Source organism: Sarcophilus harrisii, chromosome 4 (assembly GCF_902635505.1).
Source record: "Sarcophilus harrisii chromosome 4, mSarHar1.11, whole genome shotgun sequence".
In the NCBI taxonomy this organism is placed as follows: domain Eukaryota; kingdom Metazoa; phylum Chordata; class Mammalia; order Dasyuromorphia; family Dasyuridae; genus Sarcophilus; species Sarcophilus harrisii.
Genome location: NC_045429.1, coordinates 192,505,133 through 192,523,107, shown reverse-complemented (window position 1 = coordinate 192,523,107; position 17,975 = coordinate 192,505,133). Strand labels below are relative to the sequence as shown.

Below are 17,975 nucleotides of genomic sequence, written 5' to 3'. Positions count from 1 at the left end.
GAATTAATGGAAAAAATGCAAATGAAGGTGGCCTAACTGTGCCAGACCTAAAAAAAAATAAAGCAGCATTCATTAAAACCATTTAGTACTAGCTAAGAAATAGAGTAATTGATCAGTGGAATAGATTGGATCATAGGACAAAATAGTTAACAACTATAGCAATCTAGTGTTTGACAAACCTAAAGACTCCAGCTTTTAGGATAAGAACTCTCTATTTGACAAAAACTGCTGAGAAATTTGGAAACTAGCATGGCAGAAACAAGGCATTGACCCATACCTAACTGTATACCAAGATTAAGGTCGAAAATGGGTTCATAATTTAAATATAAAGAATGCTATTATAAGCAAATTAAAACAACATAGAATAGTTTACCTCTCAGATCTGTGAAGAAGAAAGGAATTTATGACCAAAGAAGAAGATCATTATTGAACCACAAAATAGATAATTTTGATTATAATAAGTTTAAAAGTTTACAAACAAAATGAAACTTTTCTATGAGATTAGCAGGGAAGCAATAAATTGGGAGAACATTTTTACATTCAAGGATTCTGATAAAGGCCTCATTGCTAAAATGTAGAGAGAATTGACTCAAATTTATAAGAATTCAAGCCATTCTCCAATTGATAAATTGTCAAAGATATGAACACACAATTTTCAGATGAAGAAATTGAAACCATTGCTAGTCATATGAAAAAGTGTTCTAAATCACTATTGATCAGAGAAATACAATTAAGACAATTCTTGAGAAATCACTACACACCTCTCAGATTGGCTAAAATGATAGGAAAAGATAATGATGAATGTTGAAGGGGATGTGGGAAAACTGGGACACTGATACATTGTTGGTGGAATTGTGAATGGATCCAACTATTCTGGAGAACAATTTGGAACAATACCCAAAGGGCTATCAAAATGTGCATATCCTTGACCCAGCAATATTCCTACTGGGCTTACATCCCAAAGAGATCTTAATGGAGGGAAGGGGACCCGTATGTGCAAAAATGTTTGTGGCAGCCCTTTTTGTAGTGGCAAGAAAGTAGAAACTGAATGAATGCCCATCAGTTGAAGAATGGCTGAATAAATAATGGTATATGGATGTTATGGAATATTATTGTTCTGTAAGAAATGATCAGCAGGATGATTTCAGAGAGGTCTGGAGAGACTTACATGAACTGATGCTAAGTGAAGTAAGCAAAACCAGGAGATCATTGTACACAGAATAGCAAGATCATGTGATGATCAATTCTGATGGACTTGGCTGTTTTCAACAGTGAGGTGATCCAGATCAATTCCAATAGACTTGTGATGGAGGGAGCCATCTGCATCCAAAGAGAGGACTGTGGGAACTGAGGGTGGATTACAACATAGCATTTTCACTCTTTTGTTGTGGTTTGCTTGAGTTTTATTTTCTTTCTCTTTTATTTTTTATTTTTATTTTTTTCTATTTTTTTCTTGTTCAGCAAGATAATTGTATAAATATGTATGCCTATATTGGATTTAACATATATTCTTACCATGTTTAACATATATTGGATTGCATGCCATCTGGAGAGATGGGTGAGGGGAAGGGGGGTGGAATTGGAACACAAGGTTTTTCAGTGGTCAATGCTAAAAAATTATCAACAAATAATTTGAAAATAAAAGACTTCAATAAATAAAAAGAAATAGGCAAAAAATTCCCATCTTCTTCAAGAAATTCTTCCTGGGGCAGGTAGGTAGTGCAGTGGATAGAATACCAGCCCTGCGTTCAAATCTGGCCTCAAACACTTAAAAAATTTACTAGCTGTGTGACCTTGGGCAAATCACTTTACCCCATTGCCTCCTTTACCTGTCCACACCATACCCATCTAAAAAGAAGAAGTCATTCTTGGTTCTCTTAATGTCAGTATCTTCCCTCTGAAATTATCTCCAGTTTTTCTTCTATATGTCTTATCTTGGCAACAAGTAAGCTGATTTTGTATCCCTGGCACTTAGCACAGTGCTGATACATAGTAGAAGCTTAATAAGTGCATGGTGGCTTGATTAGATTCAGTTAAAATAAGCATATTATCTCTTTTTATTAAGTAAGAACCTGTCTTGAACAAGATATTCCATCAGTATTTCTTCCTTAAGATAAGACCTGATCATTGTAATTAAGCAAGCAAACTTTTAGGAAGCATTGTGCCTGACAACTGAAGATACAAAGACAGAATCAAAGTCTGCCTTCAAGAAGATGCTCACTTTAAAGATTGATTGGGTGAAACAGCAAATTATAGACAGAATTAATAATTTCACTCAAGATAATGACAACGATGAGATATCATACCAAAATTTGTGGGATGCAGCCAAAGCGGTAATAAGAGGAAATTTTATATCCTTAGAGGCTTACTTGAATAAAATAGAGAAAGAGAAGATCAATGAATTGAGCTTACAATTAAAAAAGATAGAAAAAGACCAAATTAAAAACCCCCAATCAAATACTAAATTTGAAATTCTAAAATTAAAAGGAGAAATTAATAATATTGAAAGTAAAAAAACTATTGAACTAATAAATAAAACTAAGAGTTGGTTCTATGAAAAAAACCAATAAAATAGATAAGCCTTTGGTAAATCTGATTAGAAAAAGGAGGGAGGAAAATCAAATTAATAGTCTTAAAAATGAAAAGGGAGAACTTTCCACAAATAAAGAGGAAATTAGAGAAATAATGAGTTACTTTGCCCAACTTTATGCCAATAAATTTGAACCTAAGTGAAATGGATGACTACCTCCAAAAATATAGGCTTCCCAGATTAACAGAGGAGGAAGTAAATTGCTTGAATAGTCCCATTTCAGAAAAAAAAATAGAACAAGCTATTAATCAACTCCCTAAGAAAAAATCCCCAGGACCAGATGGATTTACATGTGAATTCTACCAAACATTTAAAGAACAATTGGCCCCAATGCTATATAAATTATTTGATAAAATAGGGAATGAAGGAGTCCTACCAAATTCCTTTTATGATATAGACATAGTTCTAATACCTAAACCAGGTAGGTTGAAAACAGAAAGAAAATTATAGACCAATCTCCCTAATGAATATTGATGCTAAAATCTTAAATAAGATATTAGCAAAAAGACTACAGAAAATCATCCCCAGCATAATACACTATGATCAAGTAGGATTTATACCAGGAATGCAGGGCTGGTTCAATATTAGGAAAACTATCAGTATAATTGGCCATATTAATAACCAAATTAACAAAAACCATATGATCATCTCAATAGATGCAGAAAAAGCATTTGATAAAATCCAACATCCATTCCTATTAAAAACACTTGAGAATATTGGAATAAATGGACTTTTCCTTAAAATAATTAGCAGCATCTATTTAAAACCATCAGTAAGCATCAAATGTAATGGGGAAAAACTGCAACCATTCCTAGTAAGATCAGGAGTGAAACAATATTGCCCACTATCACAGTTACTATTCAATATTGTATTAGAAATGCTAACTTTGGCAATAAGAGCTGAGAAAGAGATTAAAGGAATAAGAATAGGCAATGAGAAAACCAAATTATCACTCTTTGCTGACGATATGATGGTATACTTAGAGAACCCCAGAGATTCTACTAAAAAGTTATTAGAAATAATCCACAACTTTAGCAAAGTTGCAGGAGACAAAATAAACCCACATAAATAAATCGTCAGCATTCTTATATATCACTAACAAAATCCAACAGTCAGAGTTACAAAGAGAAATTCCATTTTAAGTAACTACTGATACTATAAAATACTTAGGAATCTATCTGCCAAGGGAAAATCAGAAGCTCTATGAGCAAAACTACAAAACACTTTCCACACAAATTAAGTCTGATCTAACCAATTGGAAAATATTAAATGATCTTGGATAGGGTGAGCAAATATAATAAAGATGACAATACTGCCTAAATTAATCTATTTGTTTAGTGCTATACCAATCAGACTCCCCAAAAAACTATTTTAATGACCTAGAAAAAATAACAACAAAGTTCATATAGAAAAACAAAAGGTCAAGAATTTCAAGGGAATTAATGAAAAAAAAAAAATCAAATGAAGGTGGCTTAGCTGTACCAGATCTAAAATTATATTATAGAGCAGCAGTTACCAAAACCATTTGGTATTGGCTAAGGAATAGATTAGTTGATCAGTGGAATAGGTTAGGTTCAAAGGACAAAACAGTCAATAATTATAGCAATTTTGTGTTTGACAAACCCAGAGACCCCAGCTTTAGGGATAAGAACTTACTGTTTGACAAAAATTGCTGGGAAAATTGGAAACTAGTATGGCAGAAACTAGGCATCGACCCATACTTAACACTGTACACTAAGATAAGGTCAAAATGGGTTCATGACCTAAACATAAAGAATGAGATTATAAATAAATTGGAGGAACACAGGATAGTTTACCTCTCAAATCTGTGGAAGAGGAAGGAATTTATGACCAAAAAAGAGCTAGAGATCATTACTGATCACAAAATAGAAAATTTTGACTATATCATACTGAAAAGTTTTTGTACAAACAAAACTAATGCAGACAAGATTAGAAGGGAAGCAATAAACTGGGAAAATATTTTCACAGTCAAAGGTTCTGATTTCCAAAATATAGAGAGAACTGACTCTAAGAAATTAAGCCATTCTCCAATTAATAAATGGTCAAAGGATATGAACAGACAATTCTCAGATGAAGAAATTGAAACTATTTCTAGCCATATGAAAAGATGCTCCAAATCACTATTGATTAGAGAAATGCAAATTAAGACAACTCTGAGACACCACTACACACCTGTCACACTGGCTAGAATGACAGGGAAAGATAATGCAGAATGTTGGAGGGAATGTGGGAAAACTGGGACACTGATGTGGTAGAATTGTGAGCCATTCTGGAGAGCAATTTGAAACTGCTCAAAAAGTTATCAAACTGGGCATACCCTTTGATCCAGCAGTGTTACTACTGGGCTTATATCTCAAAAAGATCATAAAAAAGGGAAAGGGATCTGTATGTGCACGAATGTTTGTGACAGTCCTCTTTGTAGTGGCCAGAAACTGGAAACTGACTGGATGCCCATCATTTGGAGAATGGCTGAATAAATTGTGGTATATGAATATTATGGAATATTATTGTTTGGTAAAAAATGACCAACAGGATGATTTCAGAAAGGCCAGGGAGACTTACATGAACTGATGCTGAGTGAAATGAGCAGGGTCAGGAGATCATTATATACTTCAACAACAATACTATATGATGACCAGTTCTGATGGACCTGGCCATCTTCAGCAATGAGATGAACCAAATCAGTTCCAATGGAGCAGTAATGAACTGAACCAGCTACACCCAGCAAAAGAACTCTGGGAGATGACTAAGAATCATTCCATTGAATTCCCAATCTCTATATTTTTGCCTGCCTGCATTTTGGATTTCCTTCACAGGCTAATTGTACAATATTTCAGAGTCTGATTCTTTTTGTACAGCAAAATATCGGTTTGGTCATGTGTACTTATTGTGTATCTAATTTATACTTTAATATATTTAACATCTACTGGTCATCCTGCCATCTAGAGGAGGGGGTGGGGGGAAGGAGGGGGAAAAATTGGAACAAAAGTTTTGGCAATTGTCAATGCTGTAAAATTACCCATTCATGTATCGTGTAAATAAAAAGCTATTAAAAAAGAAAAAAGATGCTCACATCTGTATACTCAGCCCTTTTGTTTTTCTGAACTGGTTTCACAATCCCAGCTGCCTCTCAGATATCACCACCATGGAGTCTCAGCCATTTCAAACACAAAGTATGCATAGCAGAACTCAATTGTCTCTTCCTGTTATTAAGATCACCCTTTTTCTTCCTATTTTGCAAGTCCATGACTTCATTGTCAGTTTTTACTCATTTCGCTCATCCTACATATCCATCCCATTGCCAAATTTTATCATTTCTACCTTTAAAATTCTCTGTTATATGTTCTCTTCTCTACACTCATATAGCCAAAGTATAATTCAATGCTTCAACTGCTCTTAACTTTATTATTGCAGTTACCTAACTGGTTACCCTGCTTCAAAGTATCTTCCTCCTCCCTTTAACCCATGCTTTAGTCACCTAGATGATTTTTGCAATGGATCTGACCATGTCAGCCCCCTCTACTTATCTTACAATCACACATAAGCTTCTCTGTTTGACATTTAAAGCTCTTATTTCTGGCATTTCCAGCCTTTTTATACCTTACTCCTCTCCACACATTTTACCATATAACTACATTGACCTACTTGCAGTTTCTCAAATATAACACTTCATCACTTATCTTTATACCTTTGCACTGACTGGCCCTTATGCACTGAATTCTCTGCCTTTTCACCACTGCCTCTTTATTTCCTTGCCTTCCTTCAGGACTCAACTCAAATAAAAGCTACTGTAGGAGACTTTTCCTGGTTCTACCCTATTCCTAAGCAAGCTTCTAAGGACTTTCTTTTTCATATTACCCTACATATATATGTAGATGGTGCTTTGGAGAGAGTGCTGGGCCTATAATCAGGAAGATACATCTGTAATGCCATCAAATATGGCCTCAGATACCTTCTAGCACTGTGACTCTGGGCAAGTCATTTAACCCTGCTTGCCTCAGTTTTCTCATCTGTAAAATGACAAAATACTCCAATGTCTTTGCCAAGAAAACCCCAAATGGGGTCACAGAGAGTCAGATATCACTGAAGTGACTCAACAACAACAGCAACGATATCTTAAGTATACCTAGATATTTCATGCTTTCTCTCCCTTTAAAATATGCATTCTTTGAGACCAGAAACTTTATTTTTGCTTTTCTTTGTGTCCCTAGCACTTGACAGAGTAACTGGAACATAGCAAACATTTAATAAATGCAGGTAGCTAGTTCAGTGGATAGAGCACTGGACCTGAATTCAGAGAGACCTGAGTTCAAATCCAGCCATATTAGCTGTGGTCCTGGGCAAGTTATTTAATCTCTATCTGCCTCAGTTTTCTCATCTGTAAAATGTCATCTAATAATAATCTAACTCAGCATTGTTGTAAGGATAAATGAAGTAATTTTTTTATTAAAGCTTTTTATTTTCAAAACATATAGATGGATAATTTTTCAACATTAACCCTTGCCTTTGTGTTTTAATTTTTTCTCCTTTCCCCCACTCGCTCCCCTAGGTGGCAAGTAATCCAATATATATTAAACATGGTAAAAGTAAATGATAAATTCAATATATGGATACATATTTATACAATTATTTTGCTGCATGAGAAAAGTCAGATCAAAAAGGGAAAAATGAGAAAAAAATTAAATGTGAGCAAACAATGAAAAATGTAAAAATGTTATGTTATGATCCACAGTCAGTTGCCACAGTCCTCTCTGGTTGTAGATGGCTCTCATCATCACAAGATCATTGGAACTGGCTCAGTTATCTTATTGTTACAAAGAGCCACGTCCATCAGAATTGATCATGTATAATTTTGTTACCATGTACAATGATTTCCTGGTTCTACTCATTTCACTCAGCATCAGTTCATGTAAGTTTCTCTAGGCCTCTCTGAAATCATCCTGTTGGTCATTTCTTACAGAATAATATTCCATAATATTCATATACCATAACTTATTCAGCCATTCTCCAACTGTTACAGGGCATCCACTCAGTTTCCAGTTTCTTGCCACTACAAAAAGGGCTGCGACATTTTTGTACTTGTGGGTCCCTTTCCCTTCTTTAGGATCTTTTTGAGATATAAGCCCAGTAGAAACACTTCTGGGTCAAAGAGTATGCACATTTTGATAACCCTTTGGGTATAGTTCCAAATTGCTCTCTTGATCAGTTTACAACTCCAACAATGAATCAGTGTCCCAGTTTTCCCACATTTCTCCCAAAAATAAGTCATTATCTTTTCTTATCATCTTAGCCAATCTGAGAGGTGTGTAGTGGTATCTCAAAGTTGTCTTAATTTGCATTTCTCTTATCAATAGTGATTTAGAGTACTTTTTCATATGTCTAGAAATGGTTTCAATTTCTTCATCTGAAAATTATCTGTTCATATCCTTTGACCATTTGTCAATTGGAGAATGGCTTGAATTCTTATAAATTTGAGTCAGTTCTTTATACATTTTAGAAATGTGGCCTTTATCAGAATTCTTGAATGTAAAAATGTTTTCCCAGTTTATTTTTTTATTTGTTATTTTTTTTTATTTAATAGCCTTTTATTTACAGGATATATACATGGGTAACTTTACAGCATTAACAATTGCCAAACCTCTTGTTCCAATTTTTCACCTCTTACCCCCCCCCCCCCTCCCCTAGATGGCAGGATGACCAATAGATGCTAAATATATTAAAATATAAATTAGATACACAATAAGTATACCTGACCAAAACATTATTTTGCTGTAGAAAAAGAATCAGACTCTGAAATATTGTACAATTAGCTTGTGAAGGAAATCAAAAATGCAGGTGTGCATAAATATAGGGATTGGGAATTCAATGTAATGGTTTTTAGTCATCTCCCAGAGTTCTTTTTCTGGGCATAGCTGGTTCAGTTCATTACTGCTCCATTGGAAATGATTTGGTTGATCTCGTTGCTGAGGATGGCCTGGTCCATCAGAACTGGTCATCATATAGTATTGTTGTTGAAGTATATAATGATCTCCTGGTCCTGCTCATTTCACTCAGCATCAGTTCGTGTAAGTCTCTCCAGGCCTTTCTGAAATCATCCTGTTGGTCATTTCTTACAGAACAGTAATATTCCATAATATTCATATACCACAATTTATTCAGCCATTCTCCAACTGATGGACATCCATTCAGTTTCCAGTTTCTAGCCACTACAAAAAGGGCTGCCACAAACATTCGTGCACATACAGGTCCCTTTCCCTTCTTTATAATCTCTTTGGGATATAATCCCAGTAGTAACACTGCTGGATCAAAGGGTATGCACAGTTTGATAACTTTTTGAGCATAGTTCCAAACTACTCTCCAAAATGGTTGGATTCGTTCACAACTCCACCAACAATGCATCAATGTCCCAGTTTTCCCGCATCCCCTCCAACAATCATCATTATTTTTTCCTGTCATCTTAGCCAATCTGACAGGTGTGTAGTGGTATCTTAGAGTTGTCTTAATTTGCATTTCTCTGATTAATAATGACTTGGAGCATCTTTTCATATGACTAGAAATAGTTTCAATTTCTTCATCTGAGAATTGTCTGTTCATATCCTTTGACCATTTTTCAATTGGAGAATGGCTTGATTTTTTATAAATTAGAGTTAATTCTCTATATATTTTGGAAATGAGGCCTTTATCAGAACCTTTGACTGTAAAAATATTTTCCCAGTTTATTGCTTCCCTTCTAATCTTGTCTGCATTAGTTTTGTTTGTACAAAAACTTTTCAGTTTGGTATACTCGAAATTTTCTATTTTGTGATCAGTAATGATCTCTAGTTCTGCTTTGGTCATAAAGACCTTCCCCTTCCACAGGTCTGAGAGGTAAACTATCCTATGTTCCTCTAATTTATTAATAATTTCATTCTTTATGCCTAGGTCATGAACCCATTTTGACCTTATCTTGGTGTACGGCGTTAAGTATGGATCAATGCCTAGTTTCTGCCATATTAGTTTCCAATTTTCCCAGCAATTTTTATCACACAGTAAGTTCTTATCCCCAAAGCTGGGATCTTTGGGTTTGTCAAAGACTAGGTTGCTATATTTGTTGACTGTTTTATCCCTTGAACCTAATCTATTCCACTGATCAACTAATCTATTCCTTAGCCAATACCAAATAGTTTTGGTAACTGCTGCTCTATAATATAATTTTAGATCTGGTACAGCTAAGCCACCATCATTCGATTTTTTTTTCATTAATTCCCTTGAAATTCTTGACCTTTTGTTTTTCCATATGAACTTTGTTGTTAGTTTTCCCAGTTTATTGCTTCCCTTCTGATCTTGTCTGCATTAGTTTTGTTTATACAAAACTAAATATAATAAAAATTAACTATTTTGTCTATAATAATGAACTCCAGTTCTTCTTTGGTCACAGATTCCTTCCTTCTCCACAGATCTTCTTTGTTCTTCTAATTTGCTTATATCACTATGTCTAAATCATGAACCCATTTTGATTTTATCTTGGTATACAGTGTTAGGTGTGAGTCAATGCTTAGTTTCTGCCATACTAGTTTCCAATTTTCCCAGCAGTTTTTGTCAAATAATGAGTTTTTATCCCCAAAGCTGGGGTCTTTAGGTTTGTCAAACACGACTATAGTCATTTTGTCCTGTGAACCAAACCTATTCCACTGATCGACTACTCTATTTCTTAGCCAATACCAAATGGTTTTGATGACCACTGCTTTATAATAGAGTTTTAGACCTAAACTCTAAAACTAGGCCACCATGAGGTAATATTTTTAAAACAAAATGGAAAGCGCTATTATTATTGTTGTAGACTGACCTTCTAATGGGAGAAACAACTGTACATATTATAAGTACATATGGCAGCTAGGGCAAGAAAGACTTTAAATAGAATGTAATAATATTGCTGAAAAGATAGGCTAGAAGGTTTAATGTTTTTAATTTAATTTAATTTAAGGCTTTAAATGCTGAACAGAGGAATTTATATTTGATCCTAAAGGTAATAGAGTCTCTCAGGAGTTTGCTGAGTTGGGAGGGGCAATATGGTCAGACCCATTTTCAAAATTCATTCATGAGAGCATATGTGCCAGTAAGTTATATATACAGTATCTTTCTTGAGTCTCAGTGGATAGGTATCAGGATCAAACTACGCAGAGATTCAAAGATTGCCTCTCCTAAAAAGGCACAGTACAAGTTTTAATGGTAAAAATTGGAATGGCCTGCTTCAAGACTGAATATAGGGAATTCTAGTTTCATTAATAATACATTTACAAATCATCTTATAGGACAGACCACCTCTGTGGCTGGCTAATGTAGTCTGTTATATCTTAGGTTTTTTTTATTCATTTCTATCATACAGGAAACTTTTCCTGGACTATTCCCAAATTCTGGGGGTATATCTTGCTTGTATCCATCAGCACTGTATTTGTTGAGTATAGTTTTTATTTAATGATGAGTTTTGTACAGAATACATGAATGAAAAAGTAATCTTTCCCAGAACTGGAACTAGGAGGCTTTTCACTAGGGCAGAAAATTTATCCCTAAGTGAGAAATAAAGGGATTGCATTGCTAATTGATAAGATTAGGTCAAAGGCTACAGAGGGAGCTTTGGCAGAATACAGTCACAATGGCAGAGACCTAGAACTTCCTGGAGGAAAAGGAGCTTGACTGACATTCTATGTCTTGTGGGATCTCCTGAGGAAGGGAAAGAGAGAGTAGGTGCTGTGTGTTGTGGGATCCACTTGTGCAACTGAGCAAGTCATTCAAACTTTTAGTTTCATTTGACTTATTAATAAGAATGGATAACCTTGGAGGGCCTGTTTCACTCTAAATTCATAAACATATAAATCTCAGCTTACACTTAGAGAGAAGCCTTAGTTTCAAATTTGCAACCTAAGGAGGAGGAAAATAGCAGCCTCAGAACCTGGTTGTCAAGAATGAAACAACCGATATCCTTGGGCCTTTGCCTCTTCCTATAAGGCATTCTTTCCTCTACCCATCAACTAAGTAGAGAACATTCTTGTAATTGTCCTAGGCTTTGATCACAGCATATGCTGCTTGCCCTAGATGGAAAAATATCTAATTATAGCTCTGATCCTATATTTAGCATTTGCCAATTTTAGAAGGGATTGAACTGAATGATCTCTTAGGTCTCTTCTAGTGATAGATCCTAAGATTCTATCACTCTTACTTGGAGAAGCAGTGCTGCATGATGGGTAGAACAAATGTTTACTAGGGATTTAAGTCCTACTTCAGATCCATGGGACTGCTCCAAGTGGTTTAGGGAAGTCTCTGAGTTTCTCAGTTACAGAGCAGGTGCCAATCTGCATTGGTAGAGGACTTTTTTTATCCAAGAGTTCTCTATATCAGTGAAATCACAGGACCTATCCCCTATCCCAATCCTTATTGGGTTCCCAGTAAAGTAAAAATTGAAAAGTAGTTAGTTTGATTCCATAATTTTGTGTCTTTCTTGATTCTCTCTCGCTCAAAATTTGAAACTTTATGTACAGACTGACCAAACCAATCCAACTATATAATATTTCAATTAACAGTGTCTCCCAGAGCACCCTACAGTGTAAATGTTTTCTACTCTCGCTTCCAAATCTGTTTAGGAACCTTAGACTCGCAAAGGAACTTAGGATCATTTAATCAAAATTCTCATCTAATGAAGGAATCCCTTTTCTAAGATTCTTACTATCATCATTTGCTTTAAGCACTTCCAGTGATGGAAAACTGACTATCAACAAGGGAATATCAGAATCACATGTTCCATTTCTAATGCATTCTTTTTTATTTTAAAGTTACTGATATAAACAGATGTGTTTACTTAAACAAAGCTAAGTTACTAGGCTATTAATTCATTACTTCCCTTAAGTAAGATTTGACAGTGTCTTTTTGGAGAGCCAAAGAATGAATGAACCTAATGGTGAATTTCTCAAAAGAAAACTGATTGTCTAGCAAGCCATTGAGTCAGCCTTGTGTCAGTCAACATGCATTTATTAAGTGCCTATTATGAGCCAGCTACTTTGTGTTAAATGTTAGAAATAAAAGTGCAAAAAAAAAAAAAAAGACAATTTCTGCTTCAAGGAACTTAACATTCTAAAGAAGGAAAAACACTACATAAAAGAAAACTAAAGTGGTAAATAGGGGTACCTGACTTGGAGGACATGGTGGAGAAGGTTCAGAATCCACCTTAGAGAAGGTGGAACTTCAGGGAGAAATCAGTCAGTAAGAGGATGAGGTTGAAGAGTTACTTTCAATGTGTGAATTCCAATAACAAAAGGGTTCTGGGGCATGGGTAGAAAAATTCTGGAGGGAGTACTTTAAAAAGTCCTTTTAAGAAAACAACAGAGGGTTCTGAGAAAAGCACCCAGTGATTAAAAGAATGGAAAAACAAATCTTATGAAGAAAGGTCAAAGCAGTAGAGATTGTTTAGTCTAGAAAAGAGAAAGCTAAGATTAACTGTCTCCAAGGATGGGAAGGGTTTCTGTGATTGGGATGCCAACCAGTTGTTTCCCATGTCCTTAAAGGATCAAGCTGAAGGACATAGGTTTAAAGTAGAGAGATTTCTTTTGGACAGAAAGCAGACCTTCTTGTAGGTCAGCATGATAAAACAATCAAATAAGCTAATGAGAAAGCTATGGGGTCTCTCCATCGCTGGAGTTGCAGCCATTGAAAGTTCTGGCATTCACTTATATGAAAATTCTTGTACAAAGGGCTTCCTGAACAGTTTTTGAGAATATATTTTCTGAAGGGTGATGTGTTCTCTAATGGATTACATCCTGAAGATAGGCTCGTGTTTTGATTCCTCCTTGCATTAGTTATTCTGAAGTCTCTGTCTGACTAAAGTATTATTGTTTAATTAAACAACAACCAAAAAATCTCTAAGCTTGAATGTTCTCAACTCTGGGCTCCGAAATTCACATGTATAGAGTTTGGTCAGAAGGACAGTTTGCTCTCTGGAAAGAGGATTAACCAGTGTCTTTTGCCACAGTTCATTTTGGCTGACTGCTAGAATTCAGCTGTTAAGGTAGCTGCCTGACTTCCCAAGTAAAAGGATAAACCAAGTGGCAAATGTTGGACTTAACAATATCTTATTTCCACCAGCAATAACAATAAGCGTTTATTCAGTCCTAGAAGTGCCTTAGGCATCTGCTGGGCACATTTGTCTACTTGGGAAGTACTTTAAAATGCATATGTGTATTAGTTTTCATTTTAAGTATCTATATTTCTAGAAATGAACTTAGACAAATTTGAGAAAATTATAGGGAAAGGGGGATAATAAGAAAAAAATTAGATTTGTTTTGCTATGTAATATTTACTGAGGATTTCTGTGAAATTACCCTAGAATAACTTTACCCAGACTTGTTGAGCAAAATCAGCAAAGTAGAACACGTGTTTGGAGACAGAAAGGACTCTTATCACCCGACAGTGTTGAGGAAATCATGGAGAATTATATCTTTTCATGGGACATATATCATAGTCACAGAATTTTTTGAATGCTATACTTAGACTCATGAAAACTTGAGTTTGAATCTTTGTGTGATTCCACTTGTCAAGTTACTTATTTTCTCTCAGCCTCATTTTCTTTATCTGTGAAATGGGGATAATAATAGCATCCACTGTTCAAGTTGATATGAGATGAGATATATATATATATATATATATATATATATATATATATATAGTGCTTTGTAAACATTAATGTACATAAATGTTTGCTATTATAACTATTCATTTTAGAGCTGGATTGAACTTTGCCAGTCAATCCTACCAACTCAAACCCTAAAGGAATCTCTGCTATAACATTTCTGAAAATTTGTCTTCTACTTTCTCCTAGAAGACAACCATTAGCAAAGACCCACTGTATTCTGAAGCAAACCATTCCATTTTTGCACAGTTTCAATTGTTAGGAAGTTTGTTTGTTTTTAGTTATTTTCCTGACAGCCTAAATTTGCCTCTTTGTAACTTCTACCTTTTTGATCTAATTTTGTCCTCTGGGACCAAAGAAAACAAGCCTTAATCCCATTTCTTTATGAGAGACCTTTATTATTTAAAGACAGTTATCATGTCCCCTCTTAGTCTTTTCTTCTTCAGGGACCCAGGATATGAACAGATGGACGGCAAGGAAAGGCCAGCTTTTCAGATAAGGGTTCTTGTCTCTGTTCCCCACAGGGCAATAGAGTCAAACCAAGAAGGCTTACTTAATATGAGAAAGGTAGATTTCTAACTGACACATCAACAAATTTGTGAGAAAGTTTTTGCCTTAAATTCTAGCCTTAAACACTAATATTGTCCTGGCAGAAGGGCAAGACTCCTTTGATATTGAGGGATTATCATTTCTTTTTTCATATATCAGAACTTCTGTAAAACAGGGATCTGTAATTTTCTTGCTGTGGGAACTATCTCCGCCAGTGGAGAACACAGCCTATCTATAGTTTGTGGGGATTGTGGAAAGCAATTGAAGTTCATTTGTAATATATCCCTAGAGGAAATTTGTACTAAGTAATTAAACAACATAAGCCTAGTAAAGAATTGACAATATTATGCTTAGCAAACCCATTTCATTTGAGAGACAGTATCGTATAAAAGGTAGAGCACTGACCTGAGAGCCAAGAAGAGCTATTCAAATCTAGCTTCTGACGTGCTGGTCATGTGACTTTGGGAAGGTAGCTCAGCCTTTCCATGTCCTAAGCATACTCAATAAAACTAAATTGTGGAGCAGCTGGTAGAAGAAGTTTCCTCCCTGGGCCTTCCCTATACCAATGGAATTACAGGACAATCCCCTCCCCCCAATGCTTATACAAAACCAAGGCTCAGTGCACCAGGAACTGAATGTGGTGATAGAAGCATTTTTGTTTTCAGTAATTGACAAATTGCCAAATTCAGGAACTCGGGAGGGAGGAGGCAAATTGGAATGAATCTGGGTTATTTTCCTCCAACTCCTAGAGTTCAGGGGACATGTTCCAGCTCTGCTTATTCCTAGGTCAGGCATGCCCAGGCTGGCCACATTTCTGCATCTCTCCGAGATGAAAAATTTTGCAACACCCCAGGTGTGTGGTGGCAAACCCTGCAATCTGCAGTTTGCTCCACTTGGAGAGGAGGAGGTTATAAACTGGTCTTGGTCCTGAGCCAATATTCGATATTCACAGCTGAGGTGAAGAGCGCTCTCCTCCAACAATTCAGCCTTCATGAAGTCTTAAGGGGAAGAACGTTATCTTCTTTAAATAGATCCTAGAACACAGAATCACAACACATCATCATTTTAGAAGGTGAATGCATTGCACAGGGCATGTTTAATGGGGGGTCCGAACAGCCTTTTCATAAAGGTAGATCATACATACTGTATTTTTCTAGCTTACTCATTGGAGTGGATTGCATTATCTGCATTTTCTGTTGAAGATTTTTAAAGAAAATTTCCTGAAAATAACACTGATGGAGTTTTCCAAATTTTGGTAGTTATGAGACATGCAAGAATGTATAAATGTATAAAAAAATAGATGGGGAAAAAATAAAACATTCCTCATTTATCTAGTAAATACTTCCCAGTTCTTCACTAGTTACTGTCATCAAGACGTAACTTTGTTGTTTTTTCATTTGAAGCTTTAAAACATCAAATAAAATGAATATTTCCACATTTTAAAAAGAATGGTACATAAACACATATATTTTGGCATTAAAGAATATTAATTGGTTAAGAAATATTAAAGGTTTCCCCAAAGTCATATAGGTCTGCATTTTCCCACCCTTTAGCGTTCAACAATAAAGGAATATCTGTTTGTGTGTGTGTGTGTGTGTATGTTTACATATATGTATGTGTGTATATATTATGTATACTTATATATTAATTTATTATGTGTGTATGTATATTTATATATATGTATATATAAAACACATGTGTATGCCTTCTATTATAATTGTTACATTTATAAAACATTTTACATGTATTATTTTGATCATACAGAGGTAACCTGGTAGAATGGTTTGAGCAGGTTTTAAAGTCAGCAACTTGTAGTTTGAAGTTTTGCTGCAGTCATTTTAGCTAAGTCACTTAACTGCTCATTGTACCATGTTACTTACTCTAAAACTACAAGTTGGAGAGAAAATGGTGATCTCCACTGGTAGAGGGAGTTCTTCACTCAGAGCTCCTGGCATTAATGATGGGGGTGGGGGGGAAATCAATCATAATTTTCTGGTCTGATTCTTTTCTTAAATTGCTGTGCATACATTTTTACTTATCTAAGCACTTTTCTTGAAAGGGTGTATGTAGAAAGACTCCTACATAAGGGCTAATTGTCAGTGACTGGGAGAGAGTTAACTATCAGCTTTGTACTGCATTCCCAGCAGAGTCTACAGATAAAACATAGAACATGGATGAAATTTATAAGATCGCTTCTTCAAAGAGGATACAGCAGTTGGAAAAAGAGCTGGAGGTTCAGTTGGCTGAACTTAAGACAGAAATACAAGAACACGGAGCTCTTAAAAGATCACTTCATTGGCCTTACAGGTAAAAGCAACGTCTTACCAAAACAAACTGGAAAATTACTCCTAAGTGTAATCATTGTGCTATCATTTGGCATAGACCAACATTCTGTGGCATACCATAGAAACAAAAGCACAGGTCTTAAAGCCAAAAAAGCCTCAGGTACAAGTTCCAGTGAGAAGCAAGGCAAACCCAGGCAACAAGCATTTATCAGGCATTTTTGAAGAGCCTGGTACACTAGTTAGGAGTTAGGGATGCCTCCTTAGCCTTAAGGAGTTTGCATTCTAAAGAGAGAAACATTACCTAAAAGGGAACTGAAGAGGGAAGTGAGGGGAGGGAGGAGGGTAAGGTACCTGTGCCATAGCAAAAAATGCCCTGGAAATAACTCACCAATGGGACAAAAGGGGGCTGGGAAGATGGAGGGATGGTCCATGGTAAGAAGGTCCCAGGAGCTGAGGAAAATTTTAGGATGAGAATGTCATGATGGCAAAATTATGAGACTCAAAAGCCACACTGGGAGAATAATGGGAGAAACCTGAGACCATCTCCAAAATGGAACTCCACCTCTTCTAGTTGTGTATGATGTACTGGAAAGAGTACTGGATCTGGAATTATAAATCCTGGGTTTAAATCCCAGCTCTGCTACTTAGTATCCCATGTGATCTTGATGGTCTTAAATTGCTTCATGCCAGATGAAAAAGAGTAGCTGATCCTTTCCATTTTAAATCTATGATCTACTAGAAGTCATGTAACAAATTTGAATTTCTATGTCTTCATCTATAAAATGAGGACATTGGTACTTCTACCACTTGCCTCACAGGGTTGATGGGAAGATTAATAAGATGATTTTCAAGTATAAATTGTTATCTAAATGTA

At 35.6% G+C, this 17,975-nt stretch overlaps 1 protein-coding gene across 1 annotated transcript in view; it reads left to right on the top strand.

Moving 5' to 3' along the window:
* The window catches only part of CCDC162P, a 214,336-nt gene that overhangs the window by 6,751 nt on the left and 189,610 nt on the right, over positions 1–17,975 (top strand). The window contains exon 3 of the mRNA XM_031964438.1: positions 16,964–17,123. Coding sequence (XP_031820298.1) covers positions 16,987–17,123 — 137 coding nt within the window. The 5' untranslated portion in view covers positions 16,964–16,986. The remainder of the gene's footprint in view (positions 1–16,963; positions 17,124–17,975) is intronic.